A 23,046-nucleotide genomic window follows, 5' to 3' on the forward strand; every position below is an offset into this window, starting at 1 on the left:
CAGATCTCGTTACGGATGGTTGTGAGCCACCATGTGGTTGCTGGGATTTGAACTCCGGACCTTTGGAAGAGCAGTTGGGTGCTCTTACCCACTGAGCCATCTCACCAGCCCCAGAGAATTCTGTTTAAGCCTAAATTCTAGCTGGAGACAGTCTTAAAATGTTTCTGTAGAACAGCTATATATCATTATGTACTATGTCCGTCAAGTCAAACAAAACTTAGGAAAAAAATCAAGCCAAACAAAATCAAGGGAAAAAAAAAATTTAGTTATAAAATGTCAATTGAGGCTATAGAAGTGGTTTTCCTATTAATTAACTAAAACAAAATAAACTTTAACTTTTGTCCAATAATAGAAAAAGTATAAATAAAATCTATTTTCTGAAGGTAGTAGAAACCAGTATTCATTGACTGTCTTTTAAAAAGTTTTACAATTATTTTGTTTTATTTTATTTTTTTATGTGTATGAATGTTTTGCCTACATGTATGTACATGTACCACATGCATACCTTGTATGCGTGGAGCAGAAGAGAACATCAGAAGTAGAAGTTAGAGGTGGTTATAGAACAGCTGGCAACTAAATCCTGGTGCTCTGCAAGAGCAACAAGTACTCTTGACTTCTAAGCCAACTCTCCAAATCCTCCTTCATTGTCTTTAAAACTAAGAACTCTGGCAAACCACAAAACTAGGATGAGGTTTTATGATATATAAATTAATTTTAACTAAATCACATAACACAGTTTCTCTGGATAAAACCATTTCAGATTGAGAGTTAATTTGTACATTCAGAGTATTAAGATTTGAGGTGCTATTCTTCTGTACTTGTCTACACTGCATTATAAATGTTAGTACTTCCACGTGTTATATCTCTAGTTTAAACAATGAGTTCCATGAACTAATATCATGTGTTTGAGAACTTGTTGCTATTTGGGAATTCCTAGTCACTAGCCACACAGTTTTACATATAAGACTATGTGAGCATCAGAATAAAAATCCAATTATAGTTCAGGATCCCTCATGTTTAGGACCAGACGTGTTTCTGGTTTTGGAATTTTTTAGATTCTAAACCATTTTCCATTTATTTAATGAGATGTCTTGAGGATGAACCATGTGTTTAAGCCTAGCATTGATTTGTCCACTTTATCTAAATAAACTGGAGTTAATTTTATACAGTATTTCTGGTATGCCTAGGTTTTATGCAGCCCTCTGGGTAAAATACATCTTGTACTCATCCACTGTGCCATTCTATTAGCAGCAGAATGTTTTGATCTTTGTAGCATCTCAGATTTCAGATTTTCAGATTAGGGGTTCTCAACTGAAATGCTTAAAATAAGGATAAAACATCTTGTTAGTTTTGTGAAGGCTAAGTTCATCTAAATTTATTTTTATTATTAGTACTTTCTTTGCTCTTTTTAAAAAAAGATTTATTTATTTTATATATGTGAGTACACTGTTGCTGTCTTCAGACACACCAAAAGAGGGCATTGGGTCCCATTACAGATGGTTATGAGTCACCATGTGGTTGCTGCGAATTGAACTAGTGCTCTTTACTGCTCAGCCAACTCTCCAGCCCTCTTTGCTTTTAAAATATGTAGATATAGTTGAGATCATGAGTTCATTTAGCTTGAAGGATAAAATTTTGAAGTCAAGTGACTAAGCAGTAACATTTTTAAAAGTTTACAGATTCATTATTCAAGCTTTATTCTCTTGATAACTGATACATTCATGATTAGTAAAATTAAGATAAAATGAGTATAACATGTCAATCTGTTGAGCATTTATTTTGGGATGTTATTACCAATTTGGCTTTTTAATTTTTATTTCTTCACCTAGAAGATATTGACAGTTTGTTCCTTATTTACAGTGGTCTGGCGGCTGGAGAAGATAACGGACAGAGGGGTTATTTGCTGACTTATGTCATTGCATACATGCGTGTAAGTTGTATTTCTTCACTGACTGTTTTAATTACTTTTCTATTGCTGTGGCAAAACACCACGACCAAGGGAAGCATCTTAGAAAAGAAAACCTTTAATTTAGGGCTTACAGTTGCAGACCATTAGAGTCCATGACCATCATGGCAGGAAACATGGCAGCAGGCAGGCAGGCAGGCAGGCACTGGAGCAGTAGCTGGGAGCTCACCTCATTATTCACAAGGAGGAGACAGAGGGGGCTGACTGGGAACAGCATGGGCTTTTGTCCCAGTGATGCATCTCCTCCAACAAGGCCACAGCTCCTAAATCTTCCCAAATAGTTCTATGAACTGAAACCAAGCATTCGAATATATGAGCCTGTGGGGCCCATTCTCATTCAAACCACCACATTGACTTAGGTTTTAAGTAGTAGGCTTTTTGTTTTTTTGGCGTTTATCGATTGTTAGTTTGTTGCTTAGAATGGATAAAATTGCCTTGTTTTCATAAGTCTTAAGCTGCTGTAATTTAGTGTGTCATTTTACTTGAACCCTGGGTTTACTGCAACTTTTCAGAAGCCCATTTAAGATTTTTTGTATGTGCTTTTGAAAAATGTAGGAAATTTAATGTCTTTCTGCCTTTTAAAAAATGGAGCCAGCCTCTGGCTGAAAGCTGAGTGTGCCCATTTTAACATTACTTGGGTTGGAGTGGAAGTATCCTGTGTAGCAACAGTCTTCACTTGATTTATAATCTATCTTAAAGATTTATAGGTTTTTATCTTTTCTTTAAAAATTGTTATTTGACTCCAGGTGGACCAGTAGTGATGACTACAGAAGTCAGGAACTGTGTGTTCTAACATACAGACTTTATTAATGTACACTCTGTTTACAAGAGGCTTCATTGTTCACACTTATTTCATGTCTGTTGAAGTCACTGCTATAAAGCCAGCCTTTTGAGAATCTAGTTTTTCATATGTTTATTTTATTTTTTTCTGTTTTGGCTCTAACAGACTCAAATTTTCTGACTGAAGTTATTTTTATTATTTTTTTTAAAGTTTAACTTTTAGTTATTTTAATGATCTTATCTAAAAAGATATGTTGGATGCCATACTGAAAATTTGACTTTCCTAAGAGATAGATTTTCTAATTTTCTAGTTAGAAATTGTTTTGAGGAAAACATTTGTAAAAAAGATATGTAATTTTTTTATTGTTCTCAAAAACACAAAATGCTTTCAGTTCAGAATAATTCAGTCCTCATTAAGATCTGCTTTCCTATTATAATGAATAGTCAGTTTCCCAGCCCAGGTTCTTCCACGATTGTACCTTCCCTGTGTTCGAAACCCTGACTAGCACAGGTGCTGATTATGAAGTGGTAAATGACTAGGGTCATCTGTGTAGACTCTCTCTATCCTAGGATTTTCCTAGAGGAAATACTTGACAATCTATAAAATGAAGTGATTTCTCTGAATATATTGAGGGATATATGTTGAAAGGTGTATTTCCCACAGTACTGAATTCAGAATTCTAGAAAATTAATGCACCTATAAATAAGCACAGCATGATGTATTTGGAATAAATATCCTATTTTTAAGGTTCTTGTTAAGCCAAAAGTAAGTTTATTGGGGGTCTTTTCCCCCAAATTTATTTTATTTTTACATTTTCCTTCTAGCATTTATTTATTTTGTGTTTGAGTATATACATGTGTATAGATACACGTATCACAACAGTGCGTGGAGGAGAGTGTTCAGGAGTCAGCTCTTATCCCCCACCTTGTGGGTTGTGGGTATCACTCTGAGGTCCTCAGGCTTGGTGACAGATGCCCGCCTCCCCTGCTGAGCTGCTTCCACAGTCCTACTTACCTTAATCTTTAAAGTCGCTTCTAGCACACACTCCTACTGCCACAGGATGTGATTCCCAGGCAAATGGCTGTGTACCACCGAACACACGTTTTCCATCAGTGGACTTGGAGGCATGTCTTCCTGGCACTTAGTGTGATTAAAGTGCTTGCTTTACTATATCCTCCCTCCCTCTTTCTCTCTTCCTTCCTTCCTAGCTAGCTAACTAGTTAGTTGTTAGTTTTGGTTTTTAGATTTTCGAGAGACAGGATTTCTCTGTGTAGTCCTGGCTGTTTGGCAACTCATTCTGTGGACCAGGCTGGCCAAGAACTCAGCTCTGCCTTTGTCTGCAGTTGAATGGCTGGAAGTAAAGATGTGTAGCACCACACCTGCTGTCTTTTCTAAATAAAAGTCAGTGTGAGGAAACTCCTACCTCTTGTTACTTTCGCCTTGATGCTCAATTTTTATATTGGCTATTTTAATACTTTGGCCACTACAAATCTATTCTCTAATCTTTTCTACATATCTATAAGCTTTTCCACAATAGAGACTCAGTAAAGAAATTCACTAAAGAATATTTGAGTTTCTTTTCTGTATCAGATACTTAATAATTTGCTGCTGAGTCTCTGGAGAGCAACAGACAAGGTTCCTGTCTTCAGAGTGTCATATCACACTTGGGAACTTTCCAGTGTTCTTATGAGACAAAGAATAGTTTAGAATAGATCAGAGATGCACTACCAATAACTTCCAGAGATTCTAGTGGTTTTACTAATTACTGCATCATTTGTAGTTTCATGATTTTTGTGTGTCTTTACAGGATTTGGGTTTGGAATACTATGTAGTAGGAGAATCTTTTGAGACTTCTGCTCCTTGGGACAGGTAAAACCTAATAAAGGATTTATTCTGATATACTTTATAATTGATGCATGTATGTGGATATGCAATTTATCTGTTTGTGAATAAGGAAGGTTTAAATTGTTTTATAAGAAACACTGAAAGAAGGAAGATACTGTTGTTTAAATTAGTATCTGAATACCATTGCTTTGAACCTTCCCCCCACCCTTCTTCTAGATTAAGGTAAATTTGCTTGGAACCCAACAAACAAACATATTGAAGTTAACAGTTTGAACTAAACACAAAATGCTGCTGTGTCATTTGGCTTCACATAGGTGATTCATTGTGCTTAAATGTTCTTTAGAAGGCCTTCCTCCCCCACCTCATTATTAACCTTATAACCCTCTTAGCTTTCTTTTGTAATGTACTATTTAGCTTTGATGTATGTGTCTAGATTTAACAAGATCTTCACTTGTGTTTAAGTGATTTCTGAAAAAAATCTACTTTAAAATATTAAGCATAATTTCCATTTTCAAATTTAAACAAAATTTTGGTACTAAAACACATTGTAGAAAATGTCCTTGATAGGATGCATGGGAAGTAGTATCTGAGATTTCTCTCCTGGAAACACACATCTACACTCACTATACCCACACACACTCACACAGTGTAGGGAGGCAGTAATAAAAGCTGGGAAGTACTTTTATAAACATGGACTTTTGAATTAACCTTCAATAGGTTCTTGAGAAAATCCTCAGTATATTTTATTTTCTTTGAACATGCCTACATTTCACTTTGTTTTATAAGATGTATGAGTTCTTTTCAGGTGTTGGTGAGTACATAGGCTGTAGCAGATCCTTTTGAACTCACTCTTTAGATATTAAATATTTAACATCTTGTTCTCCTTATACCTCATTTCCCATTTGGAAAGCTTCCATCTTTTCTACACTATCTTACTCCACTGTGGTCTTTGACTTTTGGATTCCAAGAATTGTCTTCAGACTGACCAGTTTCTAGGCTCACTGTCACTCTCCCCCCAAAAGTGCAGACTTTTTAAAACAAAACAAAACAAAACAAAGAAAATCAGACAGTCTATATGATTCGGTCTGTCCTTAAACCTGCCATGCAGTCCGAACAGAGAATTTGTGATCTTTTTGCTTCAGCCTCTGGTATTAGGATTACATGTATGTACCACCACACCCCTGTGGTTTTGTTTTTGCTTCTTAACAAATTTGTAAAGGTACTTTTTTCACAAGGGGACTACATCTTAAAAAAATAAAAAGAATTGTTAGCTGGTCACTATTGAGCCCTCAGGAGCAATAGTTTGGCAGGCAGTGCTCCTGGCAGGGCTATCATTGATGACTTCAGTCTGCCATGTCTTTCCTTGTCTTAGTGTGGATTGCTAGGTAGTCTGCCATAAACTAGCTGGCTTACATATTATAAACCAAGATCTTTTTTTTCTCCCTCACCTTGATGTGTGATATCAGGGTGCTTTGGGTATCTGGGTTGCTGTTCAAGGCCCTCTTGGTTTATGGAAAGTCACCTTGTGGTGTGTCCTCATGTGGCTGAAAGCAAGCTTCTCATGCATCATCCTTGCCACCTCTGTACCCCTCCCACATCAGTTTCTCTCTTATGATCTTTTTACCTTCTGAGGCCCGAGCCCCTGACTCCCGATACACCAAACCATCACGTGGTGTGAAGGGGAGGATTTCAGTTTGCATTTTGAGTTAGACTCAGACCTTCAGCCTTGTCAGTGGGGAAATAGATTAGTACAGTGTTACCTTTTTAGTCTTACAATTTTTTTACTTGCCAATATATTCTCTTATCTTTTTATCCTTCTAGATGTAGAGGCCAGTCAGCTAAACAAATATGTAAATACATGAACTGATGAAGGAAAAATAAAAATGGTATAAGGAAACTTCATGTTGTATTCAACTATCTTTTCTAGGGTTATAGATCTGTGTAGAAATGTAAAGGAGAGGATAAGAAGGGAATGCAAAGAAAGGGGAGTTCAGTTCGCACCTCTTTCTACGTGCAGGTGAGTTTCCACAATTATTGACACTCATACTGGAAAGTACTGCTTACAGACTGTCATGTGGGTGGATATGTGTGTATGAGCTGTGCACCACAGTGCGCATGTGCAAGTCACTTCTTCCACTTTGGGGTCTGGGTATTGAGCTCAAGCAGACAGGTTTGCATAGCAAACACTTTTACCTGTGGAGCCATCCCAGTGCCCTTAAAGTAATGTTTTTAAACAGTTGCAAAATCTAGTTTTCCAGCTAAGGAGCAGCTTTGGCCTGTTCCATGTGGCATACTTCCTGAACATCTTCTACATTGTTAGAACTGTGTCTCAATCCTGAGCCACCAAGGCAAGGAGCGCTAGTCCCTGGTGGAGTTTTCTGTCCTCTGAGAACCCTGGACAAAGGAATCCCTTTTTGCTCCCTGATATGCTGTAAGCTACAGTAGAGGCATAGAACTGTAAACTCTACATGCAGTGTTTTTGTGTACATGGTCAAGGGGGAGGGGGAGGAAGGAGGGAGGAAGGGAGGGAGGGAGGGAGGGAGAGGGAGAGAGAGAGAGAGAGAGAGAGAGAGAGAGAGAGAGAGAGAGTTGGGAGGGATGTTTAAACCTTTATGAAAGGAGTGAAAGATTCAAGTGATAAATAACTCCTTACTTCCCAATAGATGTTTCTTTGATAATACGAACATTCTGTATTTTTGCTGTTAAGTTTGGTAGCCACAAGCCCTACTGGTTAGTGAGTGACTGAAATGTTGCTTGTCTGAAAATTTAAAAAAATCATTTTAAGTTTTAAAAATTACTTGTGATCCGTATCTTCCATGTTGGATAATGACTGGTTAACTGATTTATTATTATTATTATTATTAAATAGTAGCCCCAAATAAAATGATTTTGTTTTGTTTTGTTTCTGAGAGGGGACCATTTACATTTAGTTATAGTGTTAATTTTATATGTAAACACCATGTTACATGTGTCAAGACACGAGATGAACATTTGACTCTCTAGAAAGGTATTAAAGTATTTTAAGATGCCAGGCAGTGGTGGCGCACGCCTTTAATCCCAGCACTTGGGAGGCAGAGGCAGGTGGATTTCTGAGTTCAAGGCCAGCCTGGTCTACAAAGTGAGTTCCAGGACAGCCAGGGCTATACAGAGAAACCCTGTCTCGAAAAATCAAAAAAAAAAAATATTTTAAGATGGAAAATAAGAGGCAATCAGAACAGATCATGAAGAGCGACCCTTACAGAAGGACACCCCCAGCTGCCATTACCCACTGTGCAGCCTCACATTGGTACTGTCGATGTGCATCTGTGCCTGTTGAGGGGAACACCTTAAGAACACACCTTCAGTATTAGGAATACAACTACTTAGGATGTAAAGGAGTACAGTGACTGTAACTTGGAGGCAGTGTGTGTCTCTGGTAAGTGTAGCTGACATTGGATGTCAGGAGCAGATGTACTTCAGCAGCAGGCATTTCCTGTGTGAGTCTGTCTCTGGCTTACAATGCTTTTAGACTTTGATGGTACTGAAGCACATCAGCTCAGCCAGTCTTCTGTCTCTCTCAGTATAGCCTTAAGTAACTATACATGCTCAGTCCTGTTGGTTACTGCAGCTGTGCCAAGCATAATTGAGGTCTCTTAAACTATAATATTTGGTAGCTACATATACCCAGTGTACAACATTTTACCTCACAATGAAATTTTTTACATACCTCTTTCAGGATTGTCTGTATTTCTGTTTGTGATGCTTGTTTCTCTGATTTATCTTAATGTCAGCCTGGGAAGTATCCTTGAAGTTTTGTTCCATCCCAGGAATCAGGGTGACATTCGATGGCTTTGAAGATTTGGTATAAGAGAATGTATTAGAAGGGCGGAGGCGCTGTTCTGCTCATTAGCAAGAATTAAATCTCTTCACACTCTTTCTTTCTTTCTTTCTTTCTTTCTTTCTTTTTTTTTTTTAATGACAGTTTTTCATTATTTAAACTTTGAGTTAGGCCACGTTTGGCTAGATCTGTTAGGTCCATTATACTTACTATAGACTTAGTGGTGGTTTTTATATACAAAAATGTGTAATATGTTTATCCTAAATTTGTTGAAAGTTGGCTATCTTAGAGTTTCCGCTGCTCTAATGAAACAAAAGAAGCTTGGGGGAGGAAAGGGTTTCTTTCAGCTTACAGCTCTAGGATGGCACTATATCCCTGAGGGAAGTCAGGGTGGAAACTGAGGCAGGAGTGTTGCTCAGCCCTGCTCAACCTGCTTTCTCATAGCACCCAGGACCACCACCAGCCCACACCAATCAGTAGTCAAGAATAGGTACCACAGGCCAATCTGTGGGGCTATTTGGAGGTTTGATCCCAAATTACTAGAGTTACATTGACATAAAACTAGCTAGCATAGTGACAATGTTCTATTAGAATTGGTTACATTTTCTATGTATTGATGTCAATGATCCCCTTATGAGTGGTGCATACCCTTAATTCCTGTAAGCACACTTTACTTATCCCCCCCCCCTTTTTAAACTTGGTTCTTCCTGATCACAGCACCTCGTAGTTAAAATAGTTCTCCAGTTTTCTTAAACTTGTAAATCTGGAACTTAAAATGCAAATGTTCAAGGGATCTTTTTTAGGAGTGTGAATTAACACTACAAGCAAAGCACAGCTGGCAAATTGACATAGCATTGTTAAACAGTTCATTTATTCTGTTCTGAGGCACCTAACATTTGGCCAAAAGACCATTACTGTTTTAGATTAGATTCTGTTTGTATTGTGTAGTAAAAGTACTTGCTCCTTCTGTTAGGCTGAGTCCTCTGTGGTTTCTCCATGGCTTGCATTTGGAGATTTCATTGTGATTGTCCAAACTCTGTTTTCGTGTGTCCTAATTGCATTTTGAAAGCCCACATATTTATCATATATATGATTTAAGAATCCAACATCCTTGATATCTTCTGCATGTATACACACAACATACACATGGAATCACAGTGTTTTAAGGTCATGCAACTGCATTTGATCTCATCATGTTTGTTTTTCATGTCCTTGCTATCTGTTGTGAGCTCAGTGAGGAGGCTTTGGCTAAGTCTGATCCTGTTTGGTGTTTGATCATCTCTCCTACTTCTGAGCTATATTTCTTTTTGTTAACTTTGGGATGTTTGGAAGACCTGTAACTAACACATTCCATCAAGTCTGTTCTTTTAGCTTCAGTATGCTGAAGTGTTTGTTTGTTTTAACTTTCAAGTAAGATGGATGTTTTGTTCATTTCAGGTCAACTGGAAAAACATTTGCTTTAATTTTTTTTTTAACTTTGGCGGGATAATAATCTAGACTTAGAGAATCATCTAGACTTAGAGAGTCATCTAGACTTAGAGAGTCATCTAGACTTAGAGAGTCATCTAGACTTAGAGAGTCATCTAGACTTAGAGAATCATCTAGACTTAGAGAATCATCTAGACTTAGAGAATCATCTAGACTTAGAGAATCATCTAGACTTAGAGAATCATCTAGACTTAGAAAAAAGTTGCAGAAGAGTAGAGTTGTGTTAGTTTCTCTTCCTGGTGTTGTGATGAGATAATAAAAGCAATTTAAGAAAGAAGATTTTAATTTTAGTTCATAGTTCAGTCCTTCATGGTGAGCAAGTCAAGGCAGCAGGGCCTCCAGCAGGAAACAGGATGAATACCTGCTGCTGCTCAACTCCAGCTCTCCACTTAGTGCAGCATCCTCTGCCCAGGGAATGGTCCTGCCTGAAGGAAGAGGGATTTTCCTGTATCTTTAACATAGTCACAGAAATCCCATGGGCATGCCCAGAGGCACACCTCCTAGATGCCTCTAGTTTCTGTCAAGTTGGCAATTAGCAGTAACCATCACATTTTCATATACCGCCTCACTCATTTTTCCTTACGTGGTTACATGGTATGATTATAAAAGTGTAAAACCCAGTATTTTCTACTGTTAGTGTGGTTTTAAGTTGCATAAAGCTGTTGATACTCTTTGTCTTCATATTCCTCCAATGTCTCTGTCTAGTGTAACACAGATAGTACGATTACACTATTCATGTTGTCAAGCTGTGTGCCCTTTTAAACTGAGTGTAGAGTTGTCAGTATTCCTCCCTTGTATTCTACAAGGTGTCATGTATTCACTAGAGAGAGCTTAGGAATTTCTTCTAGCACATTTACACTATTTTCTTTACCCCCACTCAACTTCAATGATTTACTTTTTTCTGTCTCGATTTTCTTGATCCATAAGAATCCGATCACATGACAGCACATGATATTGCTATGAGAGTATTTATGTATCTTGCACACAGCTTGTTTTTGTTTTATCATCAATGTAGATTTTTTTAAAGTAATGAAAATTAATTTAAGTTCTTGGTATTTGCTTGTCTCTGTGTGGTTCATATTTCTGTTCCAGACAGTAATGAACCAATGAAAGAACAAATTCTTTGTTTCTGATGTTGCCTTATGGGTAGCTGTTTTGCAGTGTGTCTTATGATAATATGAAATGTACCCATGTATATAGACTGGAACAATACTGTACTGTACTTAAGATACATAAGTTGAATGTAACAGGAAAAAGTTAGTTAGTTATATAGTCGGGATAAGGGCCCTTTAAGTCAGGGTTTAGTTATATGTTATTTTTGGCTGTGCATGTTAAAGCAGACTATATTTTTATATGTATACTTGACTGTCTTTTAAATGTTTTCAGATACACTGCTTGAAATAAGGTTCTGTCACTTGTAGATAACTTCAGTAAGCTCACTGAGAATGACTTTTTTTGTAAAATACTAATTTTTAGAAAATGTTCCCTGTAATTCTGGTTGCATAAAACAGAATAAATGAGTTGAGCCATGTACTTGCAGTATTGGTAAATCTCACGTTTAAATGAAAGAAAGCAAACGCCTTTGTCTCCCACTAGGTTCTTAGCGTTCCTGTTCTGGCAGCCCCTGCAGAGGAGTAGAGTGGTCCTCCCAGGGAGTGGGAGACTGAGGAGAAGATGGGGTTATGGCCTGGGTGGATTCCCATCTGATCTGCTCTTTGACATTTCTAGATGTTAAATCTGTTTTTACTGAACTTAAAGCCCTTTGGGGGATTTTTATCTGTTTGTCTTTCAGGGTGACACAGACTTACGATGCAGGTGCATGTATCTACTTCTATTTTGCCTTTAACTACAGGGGAATTAGTGACCCACTGACTGTGTTTGAACAGACTGAGGTAATTTTGCATGTAGTTCTTATGTTGTTTTTTTATTTAAATAAATTTTAGTTCTGACTTAGGGACTTTAGTTTGAGTCACCGTAGTCACACATGGCTTGCCTGGCTACTAGCCCATTGAAATGAAAGTATGTTGAGTCCACTGACTTACCTACCAGATAGTCAGTCTGCAATTAATGTCGTGGATTTCTGAAGCCCATGTCTCTTTGGTTGTTACTTCCAGTGCATTATAGCCAATTAAATAACAACAGGAGCCTTTATGACTAGGGGTCTTTGATGTCCCTTCAGCAATCCATCCATGTGATACAATTGTATATAGATCCTTGGGATTTATTGCTAACATTTCTTAAGTGGCCTTAATTAAGCTGCTGGTTTTTATAGACTCATGTGGTGATGACTATACTGCTTGCTAGAAGCAGCATAGACGCCTCCATTAAACTGGAGGGAGCCATAGCAGGCATGTCACTTAGACACTCAGGTTGCCCTAGTGTTTTAAGTTGATTATGTGCCTGCCAATGATATCTTATCCTCAAATTTTTAAGTATATTCTTTATTGATGTGTGTGTCTGTGTGCATGTGTGCACATGCACACAGTCCCACACAAGTGGGGGTCAGAGGATAGTTTGTGGAGAGTGGCTGTTTCTCTCTACCACATGGGTCCCAGGGAGAAAACTCAGGTAGTCAGGTTTGGTAGCAAGTGGCTTTGTGCACTGCGGGGTCTCATCTGCCCACAGATTTGAGAATATTTGTATTTCCTGGGCCTGACTGTGAAATCCCTTGCTTAGCTAGGCATGATGGTGCATGCCTGTATTTTCAAGCACTGGGGAGGTAGAGGCAGGAGGACTGCAGCAAGCTTGAGAGTCAGCCTGGTTACATAGCATCAGCTCAAAAAACACAAATAAACAAAGCTTCTTTCTTTGAGTCCACAAATTGAAATTTTATTCTCCCAGTTCTGTTACTTGCTTAATTCTTCATCTCAAGGAGCTGTTTTATTTGAGGTGAGTTATTAGTAATAAAAAGTTCTTGAGCAGAGGCTAGCTTACTCACGATTATATGGAAACCCTCAACTCCTAAGTCCTGAAGGTTCCCATAAAGTACTTTGCTGTGTGGTATTGTTCATATGTTCCACCTGGGTGGCCTTCTACATCAGCCACTGTTAATTGGTTTATAGACATGAATACATCTGAGAAGCTCAAGGTACAGGAGAAACTTATTTTGTGGCTATTAAATATTAAATCATTAAGAATAGAAAATGTAGCCAGCTGGTAATTGACACCTGCCTTTAATCTTTACCTGGAGGCAGAGGCAGGTAGATCTCTGTGAGTTGAAGGCCAGCCTTGTCTACAGAGAGTTCCGGAATATCTAGGGCTACATGGAAAAACCCTGTCTCAAAACACAAGAACAAGACAAACAAACAAAAAGAATAGAAAATGTAGTAAAATGTATGTGTGAAGGTCCATAATGAAATCCATCACTTTGAACACTAACCTAAAGTTTTTTCAGTTGAAAGTTAAAAGAGAACCATGACTTAAATAGGGAAGAAGGGAAACAGAAAGGCTCAGGCCAGCCCATTGCCCTTCACCGTGCATGCTGTCTGTATTCTGTTTATCTCTTGACCCACGTGCCCTCAGAAGGATGGTCAGGACCTGGCATGTTAGGAGGTTAAGCAAGGGGACAAAATAGTAGTGTGGGTTCTTTTTTTTTCCTTCCCTTCTCCTCTTTTATTCCTCTTAGATATGTATATAGAACTAAAAAATAATTTATCCCATGTGTTTGAACTAAGAGATGTTCTCCCTAAGAGTTTGTATGGTCACATAGTGGAAATAAATGGAAAGGTTCAAGCAGATTGCTTGGCACCTTTCTGGGTGTCTGGGGAGAAGTCAGTAAATGTTAGTCACTCTAAAGTAAAATCCAAGTAGTGGTAACATTTGTGTTGTTTGCTACAGGCAGCTGCTAGAGAGGAAATCCTTGCCAATGGAGGGAGCCTGTCACATCACCATGGAGGTATTTTTAAAGGGGCGTGGTATAGAATTTCTAATGCTCCTGCTTTTTAAAATATTTGGTTCAATTAAAAACCTGGGGAATATCATTACATGAGTAATTTGAGAGCACTTGAGATTTAGAAACATTTTCATGTCTTAGAATAACTGATTAAAGTAGGTAGGTTATGTTATAGCCAACAGAATGCCTGGGTTGATAGTCTATCTTGGTATGGAATGTGTCAGCTTTCCTAATTCTCAGGACCCTCGTGTTAATAGAGAGCAGATTACCTTACCTGGGAGGTGTTTGACCATTACAGCCAAAGCTTTAAAGAAAGGAAAGAAAAACAAAACCTTTTTAGTCTTTTTCCAGCCACTGTTGGAGTGTACATGAACATCAGTTGTACATATAGTGAAAGATATTTGTTCTTTCTACATCTCAGCACATTAATCAACAAATAATTGATCCCATATGATCAAAATAAGAGATGTTTTCCCTAAGACTACCATTATTAAAATTGTAATTTTGAGATTATCCCCAGATTCTTTGTAACAGAAACTTGTTATAGTATAGTTTTCCCTGTAATTTGCTTAGGAAAAATACAAATGTAGAGATTAAAAGTAAACTTAGGTTGGTGCAAATAATCACCTACACATTAAACCTTTGACCTGTCCTCAGTACCTCTTGTCCTTTTTGGTTCCCCTCTGTTTAAGTCATTTGCATTTGTTTGCTTTGAAGTAGGGGTCCCAGAAGGCAATGATTTTCTTCTGTATGTTGCTTTATACTAAAATCAAGGACTGTTCTAGTACTCAGCCTCCGCATGTGTATGGAGAGATAATGGAAGAGTTTGGGTGGAAAGGGGTATACTGTAGAGTGCCTGTCTACACAAACATTCTGAGGGGGGTGCTGGAGAAGATTGATGATATAGATGAATGAGATGCAAGATAATTCTGGCACTGCTACATCAGTCTCTTCCTTAACGCCATCTTCTTTTCTTAACCTTCACAAATAAGTAGGTTTTCTAATGAACATTTGGAGTGGATAAATTAATCCTTTGACTCCTTCCTGGGTATACTCTTTCCTTTAGAAGTTCTTTTATTTGTGTGTATGTGTGTGCACTCGCGCATGTGTGTGCATATGTGTGTCCATGGACGTGGAGGTCTGAGGCTGGGTGGGAGTCTTCCTTGATAGCTCTTCTCCACTCACAGAGGCAGGGTTTCTCAGAGGTGCTGGTGAATGTTAGGATGACAAATGAAGAACGGGCACCAGAAACGTCTTATGTGCAGTTAAAAGCTAGGTATGCTTCTGGACCTTATACCTTTTTAAAAAATCAGTAAATATGACAAAGGGAACAGAGAGTGAGGATGGCGCGTTGTAGAGAAGGGGGTGATAGAAGCTTAAATTGTTATTTAGGGAATTGATTAGTAAATGACTGTTTCCTTGATTGTGGAATAGGTCTTAGAATAGGTCACTCATATTTTATAGTGTGAGAAGTTTCGCAAAGATTGAAGGAGACCAAGTGATCTGAAGCAGTGCATAGGAGAGTCCTGGTCACCTTCTGTGGTCAAGAGCTCTGCTTCTTTTCCTCCCATCTGAGAGGATATTGAGGGTTCCCAGGAGCAGCTGTGTTCGAGGTTCTCAAGGAAAGACACATGCTGCAGTTGCTTCTCAGATGCGTAGAGCTGCTGTCTCAGAGGAGCCTACTTGTCCATGCACAGCTCTAAAGCACTTGCTGCAGAAAAATAGACTGTGGTGAAGAGAGACTCGAAGTTTGGATTTTACTTGTGAAAGTTATAAAAGACCATTGTATTACCCAGTACCACAAGTGAGTCAATAAGCAATAGTTGGAAAAAGTATAAACTTTAACCTATTATATATTGATTTTGTTTTATTAATCCTTGGTCTCAAGAATTATGGAAATACTACCTGTGGCTTTGTTTATGATAGACACTGATCCTTATAGTCTTATAGCCTTATAGCTGAGCTATCTATCTAGCCCTTAGTGGTTTTTTTTTTTTTTTTTTTGATACAAGGTATATACTTAATGCTTTTTAATCTTGTATAATGTGTTTTCCATATATAAATATTACTGGCCACCTAGGCTAGAGAATTTGAAAGATTTTTCTTCTTCTCAAGGGTGTTAACACACTCAGTCCAAGAGAATAAGTATTACAACATATCAGAAACTCCTGATGCGATTGTGCCCTGCTCACTGCTTTACTTTAGTTTCCTCTTCACTTCGGACGGCACCGTCAAGGCAATCACAGCATATTAAATGTCTGACTTTCAGAAGGGAAGAGAAGATGAAGGAAATAGTAATGCCTATAAACTATAAATGTTTTCTGGGATCTTTGTAATTTAATATCTTTTAATTCTCTTCAACATGCAGCCGAGTAACTGTTATTTCAAATGGAATTCAAAATATAAGCTGTTATTGCTGGTGTAAGATTTTGAGTGTTATTCAGTGCTCTTGTCCTGATACCAAGAAGCCTAAACTATGTGAAATCATTTTAAACCTTTTTAAGATTGAAATTAACTGCCTTTGAAAAGAAATATGTATTAGTTTCCTTTAAGGTAACTCTTCCTTTTCTTTCATTTGCACATTATGTAAGATAATTACTTTTTAAACAAGTGTCACAGAAGGGAAACAAAAGTTTGTTTTTTTTTTTATTATAGATAATTTTTCTTAGTTCTTGCCCATAAATCCTTTTATTTTCTTGTTGGTTTTATACTTCCTGATTATAGGCATCTAACATTTTCAAATTCAGGCACTGAAATGGTACAGGACAGTTTATGTTATAGGGTCTTAGTTATTCCTTGTATTCTTGTAGATAATACCATGACCAAGGCAACATACTCTGGGGCTCACAGTTTCAGAGGGTTAGAGACCATGACCACTGCAGCAGGGGCATGGCAGCAGGTAGGCAGGCATAGCAGTAGCTAAGTGTTTACCTCCTGAAACACAACCAGGAGACAGATGTTAGGAATAGCACAGGCCTTTGAAGCCCCACCAGTGACACGCCTCCTCCAACATGACCGCACTTCTTAATTCTTCTTCCCAAACAGTTTCACCAACCAGAGACCAAGTACTCTCACCAAGTATATGTGAGCCTATGTAGGCCTTTCTTATTCAGACCATACATACACTAAAACCACTCATACAATTTGTATATATTTTCAAGTTCTAGGTTTAGACTTTATTTGTTAGACTTCATACATTGAGAAAATTCTATTTATTGGCTTGAAGTAGAATGTGGCAAAGTTTGATTCCATATTAAATTTAGAAGCTGCTGCATTAAGAGATTTTAAAAATTCCATCCCATTTCTAGTATGTATTTTCTGTGTGATCAGAAACAATGACTGAATGGAAACAAATTCCAAACGACATGATTTCTTGCAGTGCTTAGAAAAAGACCCTAGGCCTGCAGAGGTGCGCAGACCACTCACCTAATAATAACAAGAGAGGATATGGTCTTATAAATGCCCCAGCAAGGATCTCATCCTTTCCCGCCCCATCACCCACTTCCTTAGTGACAATCTCTGCCCTACAATGCAAAATCATCCTGAAGACTTAGGCTGATGAATCCAGAAACCAAAAGATGTCACCACTTCTGGTACCACCTTAGTTCAAATCTGTTTCCTGTGGGCACAAAGCAGTAAGTACCCTCTTAACTCATATGACCCTTCCTCCCTTCCCTTGCTGCCTGGGAATCTTCTCTTTTTCTTTTTGTATTTAAATTCTTTAACTCAAATTTTCTCTTCACATTCAGAAGAAAACCCAGACCCCTCATTAGGCTTTCAGTGATGACGTGGTCCATGTCTCTGATACTCTTTTTCTTTCCTGCTGTTTCTCAAATGGAACCTCTTTCCCCTCAAGGCCCATGCTATTCCCTCATTTTCTGCTGTTCTCCTCCTAGATGTTTGCATGGCTCCCTTTACCTGGTCATTTAGGTCTCCAGTAAAGATGTCACTTTCCTAGAAATGTTCCCTTGCTCATGTGTGTAGTTTGAATCCTGTTCAGTGGCAGAATTATGACTTCGGTCACATTCTGCTCTCCAGTTCCCAGAACACTGAGTGTCTGCTCTACATAGTTCCTAGGGAAGAGGATTATAGGAGAGCATTGTCAGGCCCATCTGCTTTAAAACAAAGTATATAAGGAATACTCAGTAATATGCAGAGAAATGCATGTTATTGTAATCTGCTGAATAAGTGACTCTGCTAACACACTTTCACAGAAATATTGTAAACAGAGCTTTTCTATAATTAATAAGATTCTATATTCAAGGAAGATCATAAGCTTAAGTCATTCTTGGGCTGCTGAGGTAGTTCAAGTCTTTCTTAGCAATTTATATTGAGATCCTGTCTCAAGATGAAGATTAAAATGAGTGGAGTATAGTTGGAAGGTGAGTACTTGCCTCACATGCAGAAGGTCCTAGGTTCATTTCTAAGCACCACATGTGTAGGGGCACACATATGGATGCACACACACTCACTCACACACACACACACACACTGTAAATAGGAGAGGATATAGTCTTTGAAATAAAACCTATATTTCTAGCTCCCAGTTTACTGATTGTAGAGATTGTAGGAAAGCAGGTTCTCTGGCTGCAGGTGACCAAGAGTGATGCTTCCCACCTCAGAGGCTGCTTAGTGGATGTAGCTGCAGTGCATGGAGAGCATCTACAGTGCCTTGCATGGAGGCACTGAAGCATTGCAGCATGTATCTTTAAACAGTAGGAGAATACCAGAGAGAACTCTGGTTTATTTCCTTAATCTTTTGCACCAACCACTGAAGAGTGGTTTGCAGTTTATTTAGAAAAGATGTGCACATTTAAGGAGGTCTGACACTATCATTTTTATTTATAGCTTAGAATTCTCTTTAAAAATCTGCATGAAAGAAAAATAAGTTTCACATTACTGGCAATGAAATTGGCTATAATAAAATGTCTATTTTCATACTAGCTTCTCTATTTGAAGTTAAACTTTCAAATGTCCATTGCTAATCATTATACTTTCATAAAGCAAAAGTGTTATTAATCTGAAGTTTAAATAACATGTTTAATTGTGCTGTTAGACTTACTATTAATACTTTTGAGAGATTGCTAATTTTATATATATGAAAGATTTTCCTCACTTGCTCCCCGAACTGACAAGTTCAGCTGTCCTCAGTAGCATGTTTCTTTACTGACTGCCAGGCACTGTCACAACACCCTCAGGACTGGGGTTGGTTGGCTGGTTTTGTTGTTTTGTTTTTGTCTCTTCTCTTTTCTTCTCTTCTCTTCTCTTCTCTTCTCTTCTCTTCTCTTCTCTTCTCTTCTCTTCTCTTCTCTTTTCCCTTCTTTTCTTTTCTTCTTTCTTTCTGTCTGTCTGTCTGTCTGTCTGTCTGTTTCAGAGTAGCAGAACTGTGAGTTAGGAGAATATTGATGCAGTTTCTCTTGGAGGGTTTGGCCTGTAATTGTGATTAATAACAGTCGCTTTCGCTATCTGGAAACAGACAGGCTGGTTTGTCTGCCTACAATCATGCTGTGATAAATGGAGCTATTTTAACTCTGAATTTGTGTATCAGAGAAAACAGATGTAGTCTGGAACTTGAGGCTGAAGGAAACAGAGTCTGCTTAACTCAATCCCCCATAGCTCTCGTCTTTGCAGCTGATTTGCTGATCAGTTTAAACAGCAAAGTTTGTGTCAGCCACATATTTATCTTGAACTTGGACTTACAATTTTAGGTCATTCATTTCTAAAATTATTCTTCAAGTCCTTTGTCAATAAGTAAAATGTGCTGATTGCATTTACAGTCTTGGTTAAAATGTTGGTATCCGAGCAAATCAAAGCTGTTGCTCGCTTTCTCCCTGGCAGTCAGTAGAAACTAGTAGTAGCATCAGAAACATCGGAAGTACAAGAAGCAGAGCAGAGCATCTGTTAGAAACCTGTAGTGTGAAACAGAAGGTAGGAAGGAAGGAAAGAAGGGAAGAAACAGACTTCTTGGCCACTGCATGGTTCTCTGTCTAGAAAATCTCTGAGAATGTTCAAAAACAGAGTCAGCAAGAATATATACAAAAGTTTAATTCCATACAAAAATTAACAACAAATATACAAATGAAAATCTAAATATAACAGCATTTACAGTTGCTAAAAAATGAAGTAAGTGGAATCTAAAAAAGTGCATAGGCTTCAATCCAAGAAAATATACATAGGCTTTGTAATCTAAAAGTTACAGAATAACAATGGCAGGAGCCAAGGAAGTCCTGTAAATAAATGGGAGGCCTATTCCTGTAAAATGTCAGTTCTGTACAAACTGATCTATCTTTGAAAACACATTTTCTGTTAGAATTTTAGCAGACTTTTTCGTATGGATCTGGGAAAGATGATTCTAAAATTTATGTGATAAGACAAAGGAATTAAATAACTAAAATAATTTTGAAAGAGAGACAAAAATATCTTTCTGATTTTGAGCCTTATTATGTATTATAGTTTGTATAAATCAAGACTCCACTGTTAGATCTATGGACTAGATATGAGAACTCATAACTTGGTCCACACACCTGGACTCAGATTGATAGGAACATTCCAATGGAAGTGGTGCTGGAGTAGCTATACATCTGTAAGCACACATGCATGTTAACTGCACATACAAAAGAACATTGAACTAAATCTGCATCCATAAAGGAATTAACCCAAAATGGGTTATTATCTTAAATGTAACACATGGAGCTCTAAAACTGTTAGAAAGTAGTATAGGAGAAAATCTTCAGCCCTACAGACTGGCAGAGAGTACTTGGACTGGATCAATAGCATAATCTACAAAAGGACAAATTGTTTAACTGGACTCAACTATAAAAAGATGAAGGTGGAACAGTCTGGATGTCTTTCAGCCTGTGAACGGCTAAACAAATCCTGCTATGCTGTGTTCTGGAATTGTACTCGGTAACAAAAGGGAACGAACGACGAACTCTAACTACTTGGGTGCGTCTCTGTGGGACTGTGCCAGTGTACCAGACTCAAGAGGCTTCTGCCCTTAGGATCCTGTAACAGTTTTGACAGGACAAAATAGTTGAGAAGAGATTAGTAGTTTCCAGGAGTGAGGGAGGGCTAGGGAGGTAGCTGGAGACAGGTAATACACGACTGCTTTGGAGATAAAGCTGCTCTGCATCTTGACTGTACCAGGGTCAAAGCCATGCCCTCTGATAGTGAGCAGCTGGGTAGTGTGCCAACAATGACTTTACATCACATCAGATTAGAGAGCAAAATGCTTGTTTGACCTTTTAAGTAAATATTTTCAGTTTCTTCTTAATGGATGGCTTTTTCTCTCAGAACTTTTTTATTACATATACTATTTTTTTTTACTAAAGCAATGTAAATAGATCCAACAGTAGATAAAAACAAATTTAATTTGTAATATATCAGAACATTACAGCTTTTTATTCCTACCATAGGTGTAGCAAACTGGGCTCACAGGGGAAATCTCTATCAAGTACACTGCTTGCCGCCCTCCCTCCTAGGCAGCTGCAGAGACTCAGCCTCAGGCACAGGGCTGTGAGACACATGTGTTGTTAGGTGCTAAACTTGTGTATCCTCCAGCCCCACAGGCATTATTAGAAAAGAATGGCATCCGTTTTCTTGGGCTGTTAAAGAGAACGTTTCCTTCCTGGCAGTTTTTCATATAGACCCTTCCTTATAAAGTAAGGTGTTAGTGTGACGATGTCCATATTACGTTATCATATTGTTATAGGTACATAACTGTTTATAGTCGGTTTCATATGGTTACCAAAGTTAATGCTAATAGATATTTTCACATATAGTATCTGTTAAAAGTCTAATATCTGTTAGGTAAATTTTATTTCTGTTGTTATTTTGTAGCCGCACTGTACAATTTAGAAGCCATGATGCTGCATATAGCTATTTAAATTTCTGTAATTAAAAATAAAAAATTGCTCTTATACTAAGTACATTAAATGCTCTGTATCCACATATAACTAGTGGCCACTGTGATGAGCAGTTTAGATTTATAATATTTTCTTGCAGGGCTGTGCCAAATGCAGCTGCTGACCCAGTAAGTTATAGCATTGAAAGTATACATTTATGGCAGTTGTTTGGGCTCCTAGGTAGTGAACCCTTGGAAGCATAGAGAGCCATGGATTTCTTAGTCTCTGAACCCTTGGAAGCATAGAGAGCCATGGATTTCTCAGTCTTGACATTAGCTACATTTTTTGGCCAGATAAGTTTTTGTTGATGGAGTGCTGCTCAGTGTTTTGGAATGTTTAGCAGTGTCCGTGGCTTCTACCCAGTAGATACCTATCTTAGTTAAGGTTGCTATGATGAGGTACCATGACCAAAAAGCAAGTTGGAGAGCAAAGTGTTTATTTTATATTTGGCTTGCTCTTCCATGTGATAGTCCATCACTGAAAAGAAGTCAGGAAATGAACTCAAATAGGGCTGAGACCTGGATACAGGAGCTGATACAAGGCCATGGAGGGGTGCTGTTACTCGCTTGCTTCCCATGGCTTGCTTAGCCTGCTTTCTTAGAGAACCCAGGACCACAACCTACGGTTGATATCACCCTGGGCCCTCCTCCATCAGTCATTAATTAATAAAATGCTCTACATATAGATCTTATCCAGGCATTTTCTTAATTGTGGTTCCTTGCTTTTATCAAGTTGACATAAAACTATCCAGCACAATGCCAATAACAATTGCCCCATTAGGACAGCCAGAAATTTCCATAAACATTGCTAAGTGCTAGTCACTGCAGTTGAGAATTACTAATAAGGTTCAGAGAGTTCTTGAGATTTTGAAGCAATGAAAACTTGCAGTTCTGTGCCATGCCTTCTGTACTGACTACTGAATAGCTCTAGGTATCCTCAAGAAATAATGCCAAAATACAGGACACACAGGGTGAATACAATTGAGAAACTAAGAAAACTACATTGCTTTATTAGATTTTTGAATCCCTATGCTATATTTTAAATGTCTTAACAATAACTGTGGTTCCATTCATTTTTACTTCATCTAAATGTAGTGATTATCTTTCTGTGTGGTAGATACTGTATTATCTAACAAGATTACAAAGAACAATAAGACATTGTTCTTAGTCTTCAAGAAAGAACATTCTCTATTCTTTTCTTTATCAGTCTTATTCCATTTAACCTGTTCATTTGCTTTGGTCTCTGTTGTGTGTATAAACACTCAGTTCTACTCTAGTTTAAAATTTAAGTGTAACAAACTAATTGATGGTGGTACTGAAGACAGATTGAATCCAATTCTTTTTTTTTTTTTTT

General features: G+C 37.9%; 1 protein-coding gene across 1 annotated transcript in view; it reads left to right on the top strand.

The window, feature by feature from the left end:
* Positions 1-23,046, top strand: part of Agps (alkylglycerone phosphate synthase) — a 98,442-nt gene that overhangs the window by 66,580 nt on the left and 8,816 nt on the right. Inside the window, exons 15-19 of the mRNA XM_021156099.2 lie at positions 1,861-1,930; positions 4,555-4,616; positions 6,520-6,609; positions 11,690-11,789; positions 13,735-13,792. Of these exons, the coding sequence (XP_021011758.1) occupies positions 1,861-1,930; positions 4,555-4,616; positions 6,520-6,609; positions 11,690-11,789; positions 13,735-13,792 (380 nt within the window). The remainder of the gene's footprint in view (positions 1-1,860; positions 1,931-4,554; positions 4,617-6,519; positions 6,610-11,689; positions 11,790-13,734; positions 13,793-23,046) is intronic.

This window comes from Mus caroli, chromosome 2 (genome assembly GCF_900094665.2).
Source record: "Mus caroli chromosome 2, CAROLI_EIJ_v1.1, whole genome shotgun sequence".
Taxonomy (NCBI): domain Eukaryota; kingdom Metazoa; phylum Chordata; class Mammalia; order Rodentia; family Muridae; genus Mus; species Mus caroli.